This window comes from Peromyscus californicus, unplaced genomic scaffold (assembly GCF_007827085.1).
Source record: "Peromyscus californicus insignis strain IS unplaced genomic scaffold, ASM782708v3 Scaffold_13__1_contigs__length_99412109, whole genome shotgun sequence".
NCBI classification, from domain to species: domain Eukaryota; kingdom Metazoa; phylum Chordata; class Mammalia; order Rodentia; family Cricetidae; genus Peromyscus; species Peromyscus californicus.
In genome coordinates, this window is record NW_026294424.1 from 43294792 (window position 1) to 43316940 (window position 22149).

A 22149-nucleotide genomic window follows, 5' to 3' on the forward strand; every position below is an offset into this window, starting at 1 on the left:
CAATCTTAATGCCTGGTTGTGGGACCCAGCCCCAGTGGCTACATCTACAAAACACACCTATGCCTAAGGCTCAGGAAACCTTGTAGGAGAGAGGGTAGAAAGAGCATAAGAGCCAAAGGATCAGGGAGTTGGAGGGGAGACTGTGTCTCCTATTAATGACAGAAGCTAAACTCATTAAGTCTCACAACATGACAAGCATGGGAAGAACAAAGGCAATAGCAATATACAAGGGAATGAAGAAAAACCCAGGAGGGAGGCCTCAATCTCTAAGTACTGCAGGAAACCTAAGAATGCTGAGAGTGGGAGAAATGGTCTTCCCCAAGGAACAGCATGCCATTTGGTTATCCAGTACCAATGTTCAGCCTTGAAAACAAATGGGCAAATAACAATTACATAGACTGAGCGTGTAGTTAGAAATATATACGTATAAGAGTATCCATATATACTTGTAACAATAATTAATGAGAAAAGAGGCCACGTATTCCAAAGAAAGCAAACAGGGGTATATTGGGAATTTTGGATGGAGAAAAGAGAAGGAGGAATTGATGTAATTATATTGTAATCTCAAATATAAAACTTTTTTGAAGTCGAGGAAGAAAGCTGGTCAGGTTATGTGTCTTGGCAGTGACATTTTGAGACTAAAGTATCTTTGGAGAAATCTAGCAGGCAACAGTCTACCTTTCTGTGCAAAGGGCAAGTCTGGTAGGAAATCCTTGCTGGTCTTATAGTAATGCTATAAATTCTATAAAAAGTAAATGCATTAAGTTAAGTGCTAATTTAATTAAGTAAAATCCTATTTAATAAAAATGTGATGTTATTAAAATTCACATATTTGATAAGATTTATTACAAAGAAAACTGGTTAAAAAAAATAACAAATATTAAAGACTACTCCAGTAAGTTGTAGTAAGAAATCTGAATAATAAAAGAATATATGATATGAAGAGGGAATTAAGAGGGACGATAAACAGAAGAGCCTATTGTGTTTAACAAAAAGAATAGCAATATCAGTTAAGCACAATAAAGCAGGCGTTAAGGCCCACTTCAGGTATGGTTTCCCAGAAGATCCTTCAGTATGTATTGGGGTTTCATCTCTTCTATGCTTTATTCATACTGCAGGGGCTCTGGGCTCATGTTGACATTTCTTTCTCCGACTGAATGAAATAATGTTGTATTGTCTAGCTGACTGTAGTGCTCTTTGTTACTTTCCTATCTGCATTATCCATCTTTTTAGATATTTTTTTTCTTTCATAAAAGGGCTATTTTAGAGACACAGTTAAATTTTACATCTTCAATTCTAAAACTTCCTTTATCAATGAAGAGCAGAGGCCCAGAATAATGAAACTATTTCATTTCAAGCAGACAATTCTTTTGTGTTACATATAGTTGCAGAAGACTATGCCAAGAAGTAACACACATACACACACAAAAAAAAAAAAAAACCATGTTATTTTTGACAATGAGGATACATTCTTCCCAAGATCTCCTTCTGAAGGGTCTTTCTTCAGTCCAAATCAGGCATTGTAAGTTCTGATGATCCAGTTTTTAACTGTTCCACCTAGGCAGTGACCATCACATTTTTCATCCAAGCCAGGGCAACTATGCAAGTGTAGTGAAACAGTGCTCAGTAAGTATCCTGAAACAGCAGATGTAAAATAGGACTGACCTGAGCAAGCCAGGATGAATGGTCACATTACCACTGAGGCAAAATAGGAAAATATTTTCATGGCTTAGTAACCAGTGATTTATAGCCATTTCTCAAGGGTGGGACTTGGTGGAATCATACTCTCTTAGGTACATGGGTGCCATTCTTCCCATGCTCCTTCAAAGCTCATGCAGTACGATGTAGAATTTGTTCATTTCTAACCCAAATGTTTACTAATCAGATGCACCCAGAGAAGGTGATCAAAAAACTAGGCATGACTTTGTCACACAAAAAAGAATAATACCTCTATTTAGGACATGTAGAACGCGGTGTGTTGTCTTTGGGATGGACAGACATTGTTTGCAAAATATCTTACGACTACATACAATGTATCATTCATCAGTCCCTGTTTTAAATGACAGTCACAGCACCAACCATCATGGTTCACTCTGTCCTCTCCAATATGCAAAAGCAACACAAACATATAGCAACAATTTGTTAACCCCTATGAAAACTGGTACATGGGTAACATTAATTTGCTCATCTAATCAAAAGGGAAATCACAAATACCAAGAAACCACAGTGTCCCATACTATTGCTTTACCATTGGGACTTTTAAGAATTCAAAGGAGAAAGCAAATAAGATTTCCTGAGATGCACAAAGTTACAAAATTTGTCTGGGTTCTTGTCTCTTGGAGGATGTATAGGTACAACCACTGAACCATCACTGAAGCACATTTGACTAAACCAAACAAATAGACGGACACATTTTCTCATGTTAAGCTAAATGCATAAGGACCTGCTGATTAACCAGTAAATCACAATCCAAACTATATAGAATAGAATCAGAATATGCTCACCTTCTTGTCATCTTGAAACTGATGTTCTCAAGAAGAGGGGCACCCATTGATATTACCTTGGGTGTGAGTTTTCTTTTTACCTTTCTCATTTTCTGTTATTTATCTACTGAGGAACTAATTCTGGATACATCTACTTAAAAAATTAAGTGAGACACTCTTCTTATTATATGAGGGCTGGGTGGCTTTTCAATAATAAGCCAGGAGTCTCTGGTTTCACTACAGCTAGAGGACATGTTCCTATTCTTCCTGAAAAAAATAGTGCCATTATTCTTGTACAGTTTCCCCTTGATGATCGGATGTGCATGCAAAGCTCAGCACCTATCAAGGAAATTTATATTATTTCCCAACTCAAACTCAACACCCAAGACTATGGCTGAAAGTTTTCCTGTGACAGCCCAGTCCTGCAGCTGCTCAGACCCAAGTAAACACAGAGAGGCTTATATCAATTATGAACTGGATGACCTATGGCTCAAGCTTCTTGCTAGCTAACTCTTATATCTTAAATTAACCCATTTCTATTAATCTATAAGTTCCCACATGTTTTACCAGTATTTTCACATCTTATTTATCCTGCCAGCAGTGTCTCCTTCCTCTCCTTTCTCCTCCCACTATCTCTCTTGGAATTTCCTACCTGACTCTATCCTGCCCTGCCATAGGCCAATGCAGCTTTATTTATCAACCAAGCAGAGCAACACATATTCACAGCATGCACAAAGACATCCCACAGCACTTCCCAACTTCACAAGACTCACACTTCAAGACACTATTTATACTTTAAAAAGTCCTCTAATTGCAAATGTAGCAGAATTAAAAACAATTAGAATTAAATAAATAGCACAATGAATGCACTTACTTTAATATTCAGTCTGGAAAAATTTAATATCCAAACTTAAGAGCCTAGCTACATTATTAGTGATGATTGAAGTATACAAAATTAAGAAAACATGTAAAGATTAAGAAACTAATCTAACTTAACTATAAATAGACAAGTTGGAACTCCCACCTTGACTATTGCTTATTCAGTAGATGGTATTTGAGTGTAGCACCTAGTACATCACAACCGAGGAGGATGAAAAAGCAAAGCACCAGGATTGATGCTCTACATGATGATGCAGTCAAAGACTGAGTGAAATCCAATAATATAAAATACATATACAACAACATAAGCCTACAGCCTTACCAGAAAGTCTTGCTACAGGTACAAGCATAAATGAGGAAATTCAGGACTTAAATGAAAGAGGAGCTTATTATTAAAGCAAAAGAGAAAAGAAACATTAGCTCAAGCATGGGAAATTAATTTATAGAATGATAATAGACCACAGTGATAAAAGTCTAGGTAGATGGACCTTGAAAAGTGAGTTAAATGGAAATCACATGTACCAGGTGCTTTTGTGAAGCTTCTCAGTGATTACAAGAGCCAATCATATCAGAGTCAGGTGGATAGCCATGTATTGGCCATACACATACACACACACACACACACACACACACACACACACACACACACACACACACACACTGAAAGAGAGAGAGAGAGAGAGAGAGAATTATTATGTATAATTTCAGTAATGACTACCACTACTTTTATGTTATTCATGTAATGATAAGAAAAATGTACATGACATTAAGGTTTCTTTTCCTGTTTAAGTTGGAATGCTCACTCTAAAACCATCCACAAAGGATGTAGCAACATGTTCAGCCAGCATTTCCTGAGACATTTCTCTTGCCTCACTCCTTAACATATGGAATCTAGGGAGAAATTCCTCAGTAAGAAGGGAAGGTCAATTCTTTGTTTTTTGTGTTTTCACTTGGAGATGAGAGCCAGACTAAGTGTTCTTTTCCTAGCTCAGCATTCTTCTCTGCTTGTGCATTGGGAACTACCTGAAGGCAAAGCCACTCACTTTATCTCAGTAGCCCCAGCATCTATCACAGGTCCACAGTCTTGATGAACTATGGTTGACCCTGTATCAGTAGCTGTGCCAGGGTTAAAGCGAATAAAGAAGCAACCCCTTGCCCTTCCTTAGTTATTTGTAGTGCAACACCGTATTTGGGTATAAACTAAAAAGTACATAGAATTAGTAATTTCATTTATCTCAAATATTCACTCTCTATTATATTTTACAGACTCTTTGATATAGACTATTATAAACACCCTGTACCCCCAGATGATTTTCACATCCCTCCCTGGCTGTTGAATATAGTGAATCAATTCTGTCAAAGTCTCTTAGAGTGGCAGTACTTGAAATTACAAACATTAAATAAATGGTTTTAAAAGTACCTTACTATGTATGTATGTATGTGGTTAAACTTTTCTGTTACAGGTTTAGAGACCCAGAAATTCTCATGGAAAAAAAATGAATGAGACTTTCAGTACAATAAGAATATTGTACTAAAATATTATTTTTTAGAACATGGAAAGATAGACTGAGATAATAATAAATGAGTGCATTTGTATACTTGCACCATAAAAAAAAGTTCTTTGAAGTCTAAATAAATGGCCTTCATTTAGTGGCACACATTTGTGTTCGCAAGTAGTATTCTGTGTCAAAGGAGAGGCTTGCAACAGAAGGCCGCCCTGCAGCTCCCAAGCTCACACACTAACCAAGTAACATTCTTGGAGGAAGTGAACAAGTGCATATGTGGGTGATTTGTTCCTTTATTGAACTAATACAGTGGAAAAGCTAAATTATAAATAAAATAGAGGGCTATAAGAAGAACTTTAAAAGTATTGCCTTTCTAGTCTTACACCATGATTAGAGAATCTTTTTGGTGAAAATTAGACCTGGCCGAACATATTTGAAATATTAACAGCATAAATCATAGGAAGAAGTTTCCTCATAGACTATCAAAAGTGCAGTCCTATGTAGAGTACCTGCTGTCTACATGGTTATGATCATAGTTTATTCATTGATAAAAATTACACTTCTTAACCTATTTGATAGTTCTGGAGAAAGTATACTCTCTCTCTCTCTCTCTCTCTCTCTGTCTCTCTCTCTCTCTCTCTCTCTCTCTCTCTCTCTCTCTCTGCCTCTCTCATATTTACTTTTACTTTCTTTTTCTTTATATAACAGTGGAGTGATTAGTATGTATTTCATTGATCTCTTTTAGTGACATGTAAGAGAGAAGCAAAATGTTTTTCTTCTAAATTTAGAAGATCTGAGATAATATGAAGATCATGTTTTCAAAGATAAAACTATAGAATTAACCAAACTAAAAGAAGCATACACCAAATTATTCCATTTAAGATTACCCTGTTTGTGTTAAGGTCAAAATATGTACAACTATCCCATTGTCTTGTGAAGATAGTAGTCACCATTGGGTGTACTTCTGGGACTAACCGGAAGAATGGTGAGGGAGGCTAGAGGGACAGGAGTAAATATGTTTCTGGTTATAGAACCTGGTCACTTTGAATGGGTTACTTGTGAATAGATTTTTTTTTTTTTTTGGTGTTCATTTGTTTTGTGTGTATATTTTATACTTTAATTTAAAGATAATGCATGATTAAATGTAAAAATTAAGGAAGAATGAAAAACACTCAAATGTCATTTTCCTAATCTAGTAATAGCTAAAGGGTCCCATACAAACCACACACCACTTTGTCTGCATTGCCTGGAGCCTGGAGCCCATTCAGCCCCAGAGCCAGTACTGAGCTTAGACGTGTGATCCTCTGTCCCCAAATCTTGTGGGGATCCACTATTTTGCTTTGTTTTCAACTATAAGCTGTGACTTGAAGCCTGCCACCTTCCTTGGAGATCTAACACTACTCCTGTCTTGCAGGTGAGCTGTGTGAGGAAAAGCTAGACTTCTGTGCCCAGGACCTGAATCCCTGCCAGCATGACTCCAAGTGCATCCTGACACCAAAGGGATTCGAGTAAGTCTCAGGCCACGTCCTCAGGCTCTCAGTGAGGTGGAGGGTTGGATGGGAGTTTTCCTTGAGGAACCTGTCTCCTCTACCATCCTTAGCTTTACACTTTTGCCGAAGATTAAAAATGGGTCACATATACCCTAGTGCTTGTGACGGGTTTGCAAATATTCCTGTGCACTATGGAGCTTTATTAGCACACTAGAAAACAACAACAGGGAAACTTTTTGTCCACCACAATGTCTAGGAGGCCCTTTATGGAATGGAACAATCTTTGAAGAGGCTTCCTTACATTTATTTAAAGGCCAATGCAATTAAGTTTCTAACATCCACCAGGTAAACTTATTTTAAAATTGAGAAATTGATTTTGATGTAACTGAAAAGTCTATGATCTAAAACAATCAATTGACTGTCTGGGCTGGGGAAAACACCATGGCACTGTGGCCAGGTTACGCCAGACATTTCTGGCTTGTGTCTGTTGTCTTTCTGTAATTATTGATAAGGACTATTATTAACCTTGTTCTTGAGATCTAAGGCATCCCATGCACACCGCACAGAGAGCTCCCTCAAGTGAGCTAAAAAATTTATCAAAATCATTTCCCCTGTAGCAATATTTCTGAAATATGCGTGGTACCAAATTAGATGATAACTTTGCTACGACCTTGAAATATATTGTCTACCAGAAATTTTAGAGCTGGTAGTAACTTAAACATCATCTAGACTAAATTCTTCATTTTTTGAAGTATTCTTTTATTTTTAATTAATTGATTTTTTTTACCCCAGTCCGATTACATCCCCCCACTTTCCTCTCCTCTCTGTCCTGCCCAACAACATCCCCTCCTCCACATCCACTCCTCCTTCTTTCTCTTCAGAAAAGGGCAGGCCTCCCATGTATGTCAGCCAGTCATGGCATACCAAGTTGTGGTAAGACGGGAGAGATGGCTCAGCTTTTAAAGGCCTGGCTCACGACCAAAAATATGAATTCATAGTTTTAAACACAAGGAAATATTAGCCCAGAGAAGTCAGAGAGCTGTGCAAAGGTCACGTTACTGGTAGAGCTGAAACTGGACTTGATATTTTGCGGTTATGTGATTCACGGAAGCCATATTCCTAGTAACAGGTTGTCTGGTTTATTAGTACCACAGTTGACTTGGAATCGAGGCTAGACTAGATTTGGGGGGATGACACAGCTATAGTCATTCTTTAAGCCATGCTTACGTAACGCAAGTGGCAAAGACCTCTTCTGCTTCATCAGCTGGTGTTTATGCAGTATCTACTGTCAAAGGATAAACTGAATTGAATAATTATAAAATTTTCTTTGGACAATATTATCACTCAATTTTACTTAAAATCTAAATTTTTAGAACACATACATATAGTTGTAACACATACTCATTACATTCATTACTGAGGAAGAAAGGTTGTAGACCTGAGTCCATCTTTCATTATATTTTAATTTGCAATTCTAGCCAAAAACTAAAAGTCTTGTTAATATTTTTTATTTTATATACAATGCTACATTGCATTTTATTCCACAGAACTCTGTAGGTAAATTGCTTTAACTCTCAATGGCTTTGATCTGCTCACAGTTGAAGTTGGCAAGACAAAACTACATCACTTATGTGGAGCAAGCACCACCACTTTGCAGAGAATTAACAAGGATGGTTTCCTGGGACACCATATCTGATAAACAGATTTCACAGGACTTTGTGTAATTCTAAGACAAGTTATTAGTAAGACTTAATGGAAACCATTCTAAACGAGGAGAGCTTGTCTTAAACAAAGGACAAATTCTTAATTAAGCATGCTCTATTACTAGCAATTAGGTTGCACATTCTCAAGAGTTTTCCTTGCTGGAGTCTGGGAGGACTGATTTGAAAGCCCACTGCTTTCAGCAGTCAGTAATTCACGAGCTCATTTTATAGCTGTATGGAGTTGAGCTGCAAACAGGTTAAGTCAGAGTGTGAGCTATTACTCCCGTCTTATAAATAATTGCACAGTGCGGGAAGTATAGCTGTGGAAAGAAAATGGTCTTGAAAACCGAACAAGGGGAAGCCGGGAGAGAAAATCTTTACTGAGAAATGTTGTTTGGACAAGTTGTAAATGTTACTTCAATTTCATTTTCTTATTACTAAGCTAACAGAGCTGGTTTTACTTTTCATGCTTTATTATACATTTCATAAATCTCCTGAATTGCTTTGAGATATTTTTAGAGCGTGATATGCCATAAGCAGTATTTTGAAGAATACATCATTCTTAGTTAGCATTTAGAGTCCTAAACAGTGTATTTTATATTCTATATCGCCTCCCGAACCCCTCATCAGATAGTAGAATTGAAGAGATGTGATGGGCATTGTTGGTAACGAAGATTTAGGGAATTCTTATTTAAATGTTCCTTCCTGCTTTAAAACAAGAGAAAGACAGAATAATCGGTCATGATAGAGCTGCTAGTTCTGAAGGGCTTAAAAAATAGTGTTTGGAAAAAAAAGAGGGCAAAAAATATCTCCTAGACAGCTACTGTGGTAAATGTATGGTTCTCTTATCTTTTCCTTTGATTTCTTTTCTCAGATAAATAATTCAGAGCATTTCAAAGTGTGTCTTCTCTTTTTAATGCTCAGCACTTCGGTGGCACTGCCCACATTAACATTGATGGAAGTTCCCTTCCAGGGCCCCCGTCCATCTATTTGAGAATTGTATGACCACTTAGGGTCCATTTAGTTTCAGACTTGCTGTTTACTTCACTTTATGGTGATTTAGTATTAAAACCAGCCAGCTTCAGTGCAAACATGCTTGCACAGTGAGTTCATTTTGTTTCTAAACCATACATGCAACCTGAATGGCTCTCTTAGAAGAACTGTACTCCCATTTGTTTGAATACATCAGCTCTCCAGTAAATAACCTGATTTTGCATCTTTAGATAATACCCTTGGCACTCAGTAATGCCACATTCAATCAGGTATTTTTTAAAACTATCTTTATTCATTTAAACACTAAAATTTTTATAGAATACTGCATTATTAGTAGAGAATACATATAAAGACTTTTCTAGAATGATCAAGACTCATAGTTCAGAAAATGTGAATCACTTATTGATCTTGAAGATACCTGAACAATATGCTAATGACTTTATACACAGCATTTTATTGAATATTTAACATGCTTGTAGAGTAGAAATTATTATGCCATGCTATCGGCGAGAGAGGGATACAGACGCGTGTGCCTGAGTTAAAATGATGTTTTACAGCGTGTGAAATAAGCTTAATAAAGAAAGACAGGTGATTCAAGATATTATTTCCATTTGGAATTTTAGAAGTTGACTCATAGAATCGGAGTATAGGGATAATGCCACAATTTAGGTGTAATGAAAATGGACTCATGTTAGTCGCCAATGTTAAGATTCTATAGGGAGGAGATGAGTGAGTTCTGAGACCTAATGTGGAAACAGTCATATGTAATATGATCATAGTTACACTTGCCATTACAGTAAAAAACAAGGAAGTGAAAGTTAAGGTAATTATGGGAGGCGCATCAGTTTCTCCTCCCGTTGATGTGACAAAACAGCCTGGCAAAAACAACTCAGAGGCGAAGGAGTTTACCCTGGCTCACAGTTCAATGTACAGTTCATCACAGCCAGGTGGTTAGGGTGGCAGGAGCTGGAAACAGCTGGATAAATCACATCGACAGGGCCGGGTGGTGGTGACGCATTCCTTTAATCCCAGCACTCGGCAGGCAGAGGCAGGCAGAGCTCTGTGAGTTCAAGGCCAGCCTGGGCTACAAGAGTGAGTTCCAGGATAGGCTCCAAAACTACACAGAGAAACCCTGTCTCGAAAAAACAAAAAAATAAAAAAATAAAAATCACATCGACAATCAGAAAGCAGAGACAAAAGGTGAATACAGACATCTGGTCAATTCCCTCTCTTCATGTACAGTCAGGCAGGAGACAGCACTACCCACCAGGAGTGGGCCTTCTTATTTCATCCATGTACTCCAGATCCTCCCCATAAGCACGCCCAGAGGCCTATCTCCCACGTGACCCCTGTCAAGCAGACAATACTAACCATCACAGTGAAGTGATGGATATTTAACTACTTTGATTGTGAGCATCATTGTCCAATGTGTACATATATTAAAACATCATGTGGTAAATGTTGAAATACTTCATTAAACAAGAAAATATGAATGTTGATTTGTTAGAGGAAAAGAAAATACACATTTAACAATGAAGCCAGAAAGGAATACAAGTTCTCTGTGACTGCAAAGCCCAAATTCTGTGGATAAAAACATGGTTTCCTGTCATGTATATGTGTGTGTGGGGGGGTGGTAATGTGGGTGTATGTATATGTATACACACATAACAAAGAAATGAACCCTCCTTTAAACTCAAAGGAAACACACTAATGGAAGCCCCGTTATCTAAACTGAATAAATCACAGCAGGAACATGTCGTGAGGAAAGAGTGGAGGGTGGAGAGGGCTATCACAAGAATTATCCCCATCTGTGGCCATACCTGTACAAGTTCCAGTGTCCCTATATCTCCACAACACATATGAGAGATGACCCTTATCTATGAAATGCCTGAAAACCTAGACACTACTAATCCCTACATAGAATCTATTTCTTGTAGTTTTTAAAGATAAAATACAGCTGGCAACATAGGTACAAGAAGAGATGAACAGTAATTAATAACAAAACTTTTAACAAGATACCATAATAAAAGTTATGTAGAGGTATTCTCTTGCTCTCAAGTATTATACTAGATACTACTCATCTTTCTTATGATATGTGAGATGATGCAGTTGCCTATAAGATAGGAGCAATAGACATAATGGCATTGAGTGCTGCTACTACCTAAGGGTTTCCTGAACGTATATACTTCAACACTGTGAAAGTAGATGTGATTTCATTCCTACGGGGAAGGTAGATATTCAGGGATATTCAGAATGCATAAGTGGATGATAAATATTCAGGACTGGACAGAGTTGACAGTACAGGATCTGATGCTACTTGGAAGGATGTACAACATAACAAACACATACTGTTGTATTCTTGCTTGTACCTGGAATCTCAATGAAGAATTTACACCATGGGTAGCTGTAACCATGATTAAGTGAGGACTACAGTAGTCTGTAAACTACTATGTGCCATGTATGTGATTTCCTAGAGGGTCATGAATTCCTGACCCCTTACTGCCAGAGCTGATCATCAAGGAGTTAAGTGCCGTTCTTCTGACAGTTAGTGAGCAAGCCATTCTTCACAGTGTAGCCTGTGCTGTTATGTAGCCATCTATTAATTATGTTTTCATGTTAAGAGGGTGTACATATATGCTGTTCTCTGTGATCTTTTGACTCAGTCCACAGTTTGAAATTTTATCTCCTTGTTGAAATAGGTGTGACTGCACTCCAGGATACATTGGTGAGCACTGTGACATTGACTTTGATGATTGCCAAGATAACAAGTGCAAAAATGGCGCTCACTGCACTGACGCAGTGAATGGTTACACGTGCATCTGTCCTGAAGGCTACAGGTGAGGTCCTGATGACACACTAGTATTTAGGGAAATAGCTCTAGGTCCCTAGTACATCTAATCTAATCTAATTTTTCTTCATATTTCGTAGTGGCTTGTTCTGTGAGTTTTCTCCACCCATGGTCCTCCCTCGAACCAGCCCCTGTGATAATTTTGATTGTCAGAACGGAGCCCAGTGCATCATCAGGACCAATGAACCGATATGCCAGTGTTTGCCTGGCTACCTGGGAGAGAAGTGTGAAAAGTTGGTCAGTGTGAATTTTGTAAACAAACAGTCCTACCTGCAGATTCCTTCAGCCAAGGTTCGGCCTCAGACAAACATTTCACTTCAGGTGAGAGGTCCCCTCCAAGGAGCTGACCTGGTTGGGGCTCACATTTAGCTGCCTGACATAGTAAAGGAAATCTTCCCTGTGTGAAAAGCTTCAGATTTTTTCCTTTCAATAGCCAGAATGTTAATTCAATACAGGGTGTGGCGGGGAGGGGGGGTCGTCCAAGTGGCCACTTGATTTTACATTTTAAGTGAAGGTATTTTGCCCGTTAATTTGTACGGCTCTGCCCTTACTTCTCTGCACATAGGAAAGACGTTTCCTAGGAAACTTGCAGCTGAGAAGCACACAGCTGAGATGCAGCACCTTGACTTGGCTACCCCCTTCGTCCAGAGCCTTCAGGAAAGGGCATGGAATTAACAGACATTTTTATGTCTTGCTACTAAGACAATTACCATTAAGCAAAACTTTCACACCCCTAAGGTGTACCTGGTACTAGGTTAGGGATAATAAATGTAGAGTATTTGGACATACTTGCTTAATCAGTAAGCAAAATCATTTAGTATGTTTTCAATTTAAATGTCTTTGATCCACTTCCTAGAGTCTTCCCCCTCCTTTTATTTTTATAATCTGACACCAACAATAGGGGCGGGGCTTCTGAACCTGGCAAGAACCCTGGGAGGGAGGCAATCTTTCTTTAAATATCTTTCTTCACACCATCCACCTTCTAGTGCTTGCCACATTGAATAATAATGTGAAGTTCACCGCTATTGGGACTTTTAAATTCTAACTTACACTTAAATCCTTTGAAAGCCCACAGAAGAAAAAAAAGCAATATAAAAGCAAATATATTCTGTTTCTCCCTACACATGACATGAGTGTAAATAATTTTGTATAGGTTTTGAGAATTCATTTTGCTTAATATAGTCACATGTAGTATATGCCAGTAATAAGCTTGGAGTAGGAGCAAACACAAACCAAAACTACAGATACATGAAAATTTCCAGCCAAGACAATTCTGACATGACATCTAAAAGGTTTCCTTGAATATTTGTGACTGTTTTTCTTAATTTTTCTTGGATTTATTTACAACAGAACAATTCACAGACAAGTTGCCTTTAAGCAGTAATTTTAACAAGCATTATTTTCTCATGGCCACGAGACAAACCATAGTGAAAAGCCCTCATTCACTTAGGCTGCCTGTTTCTTTGGATGAATACGTTTGGTTGACTGTGCATCCTAACATCAGGGCTACCTCCTACTAGATTGCCACAGATGAAGACAGCGGCATCCTCCTGTATAAGGGTGACAAAGACCACATTGCTGTGGAACTCTATCGAGGGCGAGTTCGAGCCAGCTATGACACCGGCTCTCACCCGGCTTCGGCCATTTACAGGTGAAGATCTCTCAATTACTGGTAAAGGTGAAAAAACTTGTTCAATGAAGAACTGATTCTCTTCTAAAAAAACAAAAATTCTGTAATAGGAAGGGCTGGGAATATTTTGTTGATAACAGGTGGCTTAGTGAACTTTATGAACTGCTATAGCAGGATACTTGTGATTGAGTAACATAAAAATCAGAGATTTATTTTTTATAATTTGCAAACTAGGAGATCCAAGATAAGGACACTAATCTTGCAAAGAAGTACCTTTTAGCAGTATCATCTTATAGTAGAAGGTAAAAGTGTGGGGGGAACATGTGCCAGAGATAGGGGGAGGGAAGGGGGCTGGCCCATCTCTACGTCAGGGACCCACTCACGCTAACTAACCCACTCCCTGAAGCTTCAGTCTTTACCCAGGTGAAGGCAGAGCCCTCATGACCTAAATTACCTTGTAGCTTCTCTATCCTTCAACACTGTTGCGTTGGAGGTTAGATATTTTATGCATGAATTTAATGACGCACTCAAGCTATTGCAATAGGCTTTGTAATTCCCTTAGTATCAATAATGCTTGATCATCCACTCGATTACTTCAAGTGTAAAAATAATGGTACAATCACCTTTAGATCAGGGATCATACTCTTATACATAGTTTCTCTAGGCAGATAATTTAAATGAATTAAAAAAGTCAAGTTTAGGGAAAGGCTATGCTCTCACTCTTACATTCCTTAAAGGTCTGGCTTTGTAAGTATATATTCCTCTATGACAAATAACGTTGAGGTAGGCAATGTAATAGAAGTGGTTGTGATGAGAGGAAAATACAATCAAATCTCTTTCTACTTGGATGCTGTCATGTAAAAATGTTGGTCCAAGTCTATATATATCATTCATCTATTTCCTCAATATGAATTTTTCTCTCCTTTAAATATTGATTCACATTGCTGTTGTTGTTTCAAGACAAGATTTCTCAATTTAGTCCTGTCTGTTGTGGAGCTCTCTCTGTGAATCAGGCTGGACTGGAACTCAGTGATCCACCTGCCTCTGATCCATGAGTGCTAGGATTAAAGGGCTGTGTCACCTTGCCCAGAATGACACACATTTAGAGCACCATATTTATGAACAAAATACATCTATAGACCAAATACCCTTGGCTACAAGTGATTGAGTGTTGATTTTGACATAAAATATAGTAAGTGATCTCAATCTTATTCGTGTTATCTGTACATATATAAATGTGCTTCAAAAGCCTTCACAGCTTATTGGCTCCTTCATAAACAGTTCTGGGAAAGTAGATGCCAATTTACAGCCAAGAGTAGAATTTGATCAGTCTTGCTGGTGGTTAGCTAGCCCACTTGGGACTATTTAGAGCATAGACACAGACACATAATTATTGGTTTTCAAGTGGAATACAAGGGTTATTTCACCTCCAAATGTTGATAAATTACTGCCAACATTTTATGTATCATTAACCTTCAAATTATATAGTGTTTCAGCCCATAAAAAGATTTCCAAAGTTTGTGGTTCATTTTCTTTTATTTTATTTTATGCTTTTTCATGACAATGATGCAGTGTAAAACGTTTCCAAACCATAGTAAAGATTCTTGTGTTGGCATATTAAAGATAGAATTCATATAAAAATATAACGAAATATTTCTAGATAAGTTGGAGGAACCCAAGTGATATTACCCAAATGAAAACTTACTAGAAAGGGCATTTTTTGTTTGTTTGATTCTACATTCATTGCCATTTATTTTGCCTCAATTAAAAACAGTATGTGTCCTGTGACAGTTATAAAAAGAATACTATGTTGCATACTCTCCACACTCTATTTAAAACTAAAAGCTCATGTTTTTGTTAGAAAATTATATAATAGAGTCATGTGTTATTAGGTCTTGGCAAACAGGTTCTATTTAATTCTTGTTTCTCAAATTAAAACATACAATTTGAGAAAGCTATTACATTATTTTATAGTTTAAAAAGACAGGCAACAATTACCTGAAATTCAGGTATTATATTGTATTAACTTAAAATTCTTGAATGTTAAGAAAATTAATAATATGCTAAGGACCAAAAGGTAAAAGGGCAGGGGGTAAGGAAAAAATGGGCAAATCTTGGCCAAAAATTGAGAGAATATCAAGGTGCAATACTCAATTTAAAATAAAAAGTAGAGACAGGGTGTGGTGGCATATGCCTTTAATCCCAGCACTTGGAAAGCAGAAGCAGGTAGATCTCTGGGAGTGCAAGTCCAGCCTGGTCTACATTGGGAGTTCCAGGATGGCCAGAGCTGCATAATAGAGAGACCCTGTCTCAAGAAAAAAATTAAAGATAAAAATTATGAATGGTGTCAGAGGAGAATATAGGATTACAGATATTTGTATTCCAGGTATTAACATCAATTAAAGATGGATATAAAAATGGAGGGTTAGAAGTATGATTTCTGCATGGATGCCACTATACATTATTTTGAGTTTTCAACCATTTGAATGCCATCAGCACTTGCACAAAATCTTGAAAAACTAGAAAAAGACAATGCCCTGGAAACTATGTGTTAGACATATCATCACCATCTGGTCTTCACCTAAGTATGCAGATAATAAATGATAGTACTGTCCTTGTAAGATTATGCTGGGAAGCAAAAGTAAGCAAAATATCTAGATAATTAATATAAATTAATGAATAATAATAACTACTGACATCATAGATTCAGAATTCCCCAAAATACATTTTTTTAAAAAATTCTCTTCAGTGCGAAGCCAAGTGTCCATCACAGTCTTTATTCATGGGCTGGCTTCAAGTGTCCATCACAGTCTTTATTCATGGGCTGGCTTTGTGGCATCTAGGGTGGGGTGAGTTTGTTTCTCATCCTCTGTTTCATTCTGTGTCCACTGTGCAGTTAAATACTGCTCTGATTTTCAGGCTTATCTCCAACCATCAGAAAACGGTACAGTCTTTCTGCTTCTTCCCCCTTTTCTAGAAATCGTGAGAGACATGCTCTACTTTGGCCTTGCTTTAGTAAAAACCCATCAATTGCACCAGTACAATCAGCTCTTGTGAGCTACTTAATATTCAGTTAAATTAAATGTTCAAATCCTTTTTCTTATCAACTCTCTATAACATTATTAAAAGTACGTACTGTTGCTTTAAAAAATATAATTAAATATTCTTATTTTGGGTAACTGTTTTTGTTTGTGTTTGGTTTCCTTGCATATGATTTCTGTTATATAAACTTCACTTTGCTGAGCAACATTTTCTACATTATGTATTGCTTAGTACTCATGAGGAAATTGCATATGGAAATTAATTTTCTCCATCAAGTACACTTTATCATTTGATTGATTCCTTCTCAACTTTGATTAAAATCTAGTTTATTTTGGAATATTAGAGAAAAGCAGTCACATATCCAGCTATTGTTCCTATAGGGTTGTTTTGTAGTTTAAAAAATTTACTTGTGATGTCAGTTGTTGTTTCAAATAAATTAGAAGAGAATAATGGTTTCACAGGGTCAGATATAGATTGATATGTTTTTCTTCAAAGCTATTTTTCTAATCTAGATAAAGAGAACATTGTTTTTAATAAAACTATAACATTTTTTCTTTGATTAAACAAAGGTCCTTTTTCTAAGAAAATAACAATTTTGTAAACTCGATCAGTTGCTATTTATAAATTATGAGGGCAAGATAGAGTTCAGTAGATAGCACAAGCTGCTTCTGCAGAGTGTTGCCAGCACCCACACATGGAAAACTTAGAACCACTGGACCTCCAGCTCCTGGTCTTTGTGCCTTGGCCTCTATAGACATCTACACTCAGGAGCACGTACCCGCACAGGGACACAGACACATAAGCTTGTAAAAATAAAAATACAGTGTTAAGTATTAGGAGAGTAGTTAACATATCTTTATGGGTTTTAATGAAACACAAGATGCATTTTTTTTATTTTTCAGTACTAATAAAGTAGCATATTTTATCAGTCTATTTCTTACATCACCACAGAAAATTGTGGCCTTTTTAAAGAAGAATATAGATTCTCAGCACCAGGAATACAAACAGTAGAGGGAAATTTTATGCTGGGGCCCTCCAATCCTTTCTGATTCTGGGGTCTCCAGGATGTGAAATTTTACATGCCTTTACAAACTTGAAGAAAATGCTGTATTCCATGGAGTAGACTTTAATAACAACTTGGGTGAGAAGAATAGCTTAAACTGTGTTTTGAGAGCTCATGACATATGTCTCTTCCCATGTCTAAAATGTGTAATGTCAGGCTTGATGCTGTCTTGATAGCAGCCATGTCCCCGATATTTCTGTCATAGCAGTCATCAAATGCTACACATATAGGCTCTTTCTCCCCCAAAGGCTGGTTGTTTTGCTAATACCTCACAGTCATCTATAGGGATCTGATCTGCAACAACAAATAGGAAGTGAGCTGTGTAAGAAATGATTGAACACAGGTTCTGGTCACATGTCTGCTTTTTGAATTTAGAGAATGGTATACAGAGGGACTCAATACTAATACCATGAATGAGTGAGTGAGTGAGTGAGTGAGTGAGTGAATGAATACATCAACATAATGCTATCTTCCACACTACTCAGAGACTAGAAATATAATTCTCAAACACAATGATCATTTGATGCTCATCAAAGCAACTTTATTTAACTGAGATCAACATAAACTTTTAAGGATTTTTTTAAGAAATACTTAAGATAGTATACACACTTTTCTTAAAATTAAAATTAATGTCATATGCCAAATGAGATGGCTTCTTTGGAAACACTGTGAAAATTAGGAAACCAGGATTGTCTACTATGCTGGTTTACAGAACTACACATGTAGGAGACTGTTGTGATTCCATGGCACTTTCTGCTGCCAGCTGCTAGGTTTCCGTGGCTTCACACTGTCTGGATTATCCAGTTGTCTAAGATGGAGGAGAAGCAGAGGAGAGAGAGAGGAGGAAGAGGGAAAGGGAAGAGGGATAAGGATGGACAAATAGAGGTGAGAGAAGAAGGAAAAGAAGAGCCTCAGCACAGGTGGAACAGTGAAGACGGTCTCTCTTGGAGGTGGACAAACGGATTCTTTACATCCTTATTTTTAAGATTCAACCATTCTCATGTGCTGTCTGGGAAGGTTTCACCATGAGCAATATGATTTTTCTTTGGCCAAAGCTATGTCATCTCTCTGAACATCTTCTGTTTCATCTCAAGGGTTAGAACCATTATGGTTCTCACATGCAGCTGTGAAATTTTGAAAGAATACATATAAATGACACAGGGTAGGCTGGATGGGACACAGAGTAGGCTCCCAGTACCTGATGCTGTTGGTGGTTTGTGGATTGTCCTCATCTCTGTACAAAGGTGGATATAGACACTGCTGAGGACCCCACTGCCTTACAGACTATAGTTCCTTTCTGTTCATTTCAGTATATTTTATTTAATTGAATCTGCTTCAAAACATTGATGAAATATATTTCTAAATACATTATTTAGAAAACTAGTCTAGAAAAATTTCTTCTGGAAAACGCTGATGCACAGAGTAGACATAAACACCTTTAATCTCACTTGGCTTCCTGCTCCCTTTCATTTAAAAAGATAGGCAGAAGAGCTTTTTAAACAATATATAGTATTAGTATCATATCCTCTATGGATGAGTCATGTCCAGCATGAGGGTGTCAACATGAGATGACAAGATCTTCTTGTCTGTTCCTAGATTCCTATTTCATTGTATGGATTTTGTCACCAGACATTTAAATCTTTTAAGGCAAAACAACTGGATCCCACTGTCACAAAGAAGAAAAGAAATAAAGAGAGCAAGAGAGTGAGAGACAGAGAGACAGCAAAAAGAGAGAGAGAGAAAGAAAAAAAGAAAGAAAGAAAGAAAGAAAGAAAGAAAGAAAGAAAGAAAGAAAGAAAGAAAGAAAGAAAGAAAGAAAGAAAAAGAAAGAAAGGAAAAGAAAAAATAGAGAGGGAGGGAGGAATGGGGGAAGGAAGGAAGGAAGAAAGGAAGGAAGGAAAGAATTTTAGAATTCTCATCCTTTTTAAATTATTGAAATACATTCAAACTGGTAGATTGTACAAATATAAAACTCCATTGTTAATATGTTTTGCTGAGTAGAAAGATGAGAGAGAAGGATGAACATTTTAGAGTTCCTGTTTTCTTTTAAGCTCCAAATTTTAAAACTGTTTTTATTTAGTAAGCCTCACAATTGCAAGATTGCATGGTTTTCTTATAACCATTTTCAGTGCAGAAATTCAAATAAACAAAAATCTCAGGTAATAGATGAGAATAGTGACCCTAAATTACATATTAATGGTAATAAATAGAATTTGTGCTCCCAGTTGGATGGGGCAAAGTTAAGTGGTTCAATGGCTATCTTGTTTTTTGAGTCCTTATATGTGTATTATTCCCTCGGGGAGTGGTGGAAGGAAGTTTATCAATATTATCATAACCCCAGAGGGCACTGTGCATTGCAGCAGGGCCTGGAGGGATGTGACTGTGATGGACTGCAAAATCAGTGGTATCTCAGTCAGTCTTGCAGCGGAAATGTTGGGTGCCCATCATGCTTTTGTTTTAAAAGCATACACAGGTACAGCATCCTTAAACAGCCCCAGCGCCTCTCATCCTAGAGAAGATAGCATGAAACACCAATTTAAGTTTAGACTATTTTTCAGCCAGACATAGTCTCTTCAAGTCCTGTGGTACCATATTATTTTAACAAAGACACTGAAATTTTTAATTTTTATAAACTTCTTTAAAAAGTCAAGATCAAGCCTTGCTTTATTCTAAAATTGTATAAATAAAATTAACCTCAGTGGTTATTGTTCTTAGGCATTTATCAGTTGAGACGCATATCCTGTTTTGTGAGAGGAAAATCTTACTGAGAAACTCACTCATAATTGGAAAATATGATCCAAACCCAATTTGTATACGTACTTAATATGCATTTGTATAATCTTTAGGCCCTCATCGTGCAATTATTTAATATTTTTTCAATACAGTGATTTTTATTAGATGTGCCAAGTTGTACAACCTTCATATCAATTTACTTAAAATGTAACCATCCTGAGTTATTCAGAAGATCTGGAAATAGCAGGTTATCTAGGATGCTTAACAAAATATTACAAGCTTGTTATGGGTAATTTACATTTAAAAAGTGTTGCATGGTAATTAAAAGCATAGACACACACAGCAGGTATCCTGGTTTCAGATCTATTTAGCTACCAGCTAACTTTGTCACCTTTGGTAACATGATGTCCTGATCTTATGAGGCTTAAGAGAACTATTGTAAATGTGTATAATGTTTGTATACAGTACTTCTTTCATAGTGTCAAATAAATTTTGCGTTTATTATTTGTATTTCTCTAATGAAAAAGAAATGGTCCCAACTGTCCCAAGTCACTCATTTCATTAGAAGTAGGACAAGCTAAGCAACCTATACCACTCAGCATTATATTTAATTATAATAATATTTCTTTTTTTTTTTTTTTTTTTTTTTTTTTTTTTTTTTTTTTTGGTTTTTCGAGACAGGGTTTCTCTGTGTAGCTTTGCACCTTTCCTGGAACTCACTTGGTAGCCCAGGCTGGCCTCGAACTCACAGCGATCCGCCTGGCTCTGCCTCCCAAGTGCTGGGATTAAAGGCGTGCGCCACCACCGCCCGGCAATTTCTTAATAAAATATATCTAGGAGAAGCATCTATAAATATGCCAGAAGCCTATTGGTTATAACTCTTACCTAATACTATAACTAATAACAATTCCCAATACCTTTAATAAATCCCACTTATGTTTCTATAGCTTGTTTATGGAGCTTCTAAAATTTATCATATATTCGTGTGAACACTTGCAAATATACAGAAATAAATAATATATGACCCTTACTTTAAAGTAGTTTACAATTTAGCTTGCATTAAAGATGTAGAACTCAAAAACAACTGAAACACAGAACAGAAAAGAAAATGACTGGTAAGTAAGTAATTGAGTTGTTGATGAAACGACCTACCTCTTGCCTCCCAGCTGGAACACTGCATTAAGGATCATAAAACGTTAAAGGTCTTGAGCCACTCAATTTTACCACACCAAACACCTTCATTAGCAATGACATGTCTGGACTGATTGTCAGAAATCAATATGTGACCAAGAGCACATTCCACAGTAGATGTGAGCCTTTTCTTTGCAATTTTAAAGAGAAAAAAGGTACCTCTGTATTAATATTTATAATCTAATTAAGGCCAGTGTTTATAGAAGATCTGTATAAAACCACCTCAAGTTGCATATGTTCTCAGGGGAGTATCCATTGGCTATGACCTTCACTATGTGTATTTACTAACTTTAATACTTCAGTTTGTAACTTTCGGTACTATGAATCAGATATACCTCAAAGAAGTTACATTTTTGTTGATTTTTAGCATTTTCTTTCAAGTAGCATTGTAAAATGAACTAAATCAAACTTTTCCTTAAGATTTGAGAATAGTTTGTATGTTGTTGCTAATGAATGTGGTGATGAGACTAATAATCTAACATTTAACTTGGTATGCAATGCATGCTTGTAAAATTATTTCTTCTTGATGCAAAATTAACTGTGAAATGGGAAAATATTTACAGCATTCACCAGAGAGAGCTAAAGTGTG

The 22149-nt window shown here is 36.9% G+C and overlaps 1 protein-coding gene across 5 annotated transcripts in view; it reads left to right on the forward strand.

Annotated features, from left to right (window-relative positions):
• The window catches only part of Slit2 (slit guidance ligand 2), a 346124-nt gene that overhangs the window by 310529 nt on the left and 13446 nt on the right, over positions 1–22149 (forward strand). For all 5 annotated transcript variants that reach the window (XM_052734901.1, XM_052734905.1, XM_052734903.1 and 2 more), the window contains 4 exons: positions 6282–6375; positions 11753–11890; positions 11982–12222; positions 13422–13552. In XM_052734901.1, the coding sequence (XP_052590861.1) occupies positions 6282–6375; positions 11753–11890; positions 11982–12222; positions 13422–13552 (604 nt within the window). The remainder of the gene's footprint in view (positions 1–6281; positions 6376–11752; positions 11891–11981; positions 12223–13421; positions 13553–22149) is intronic.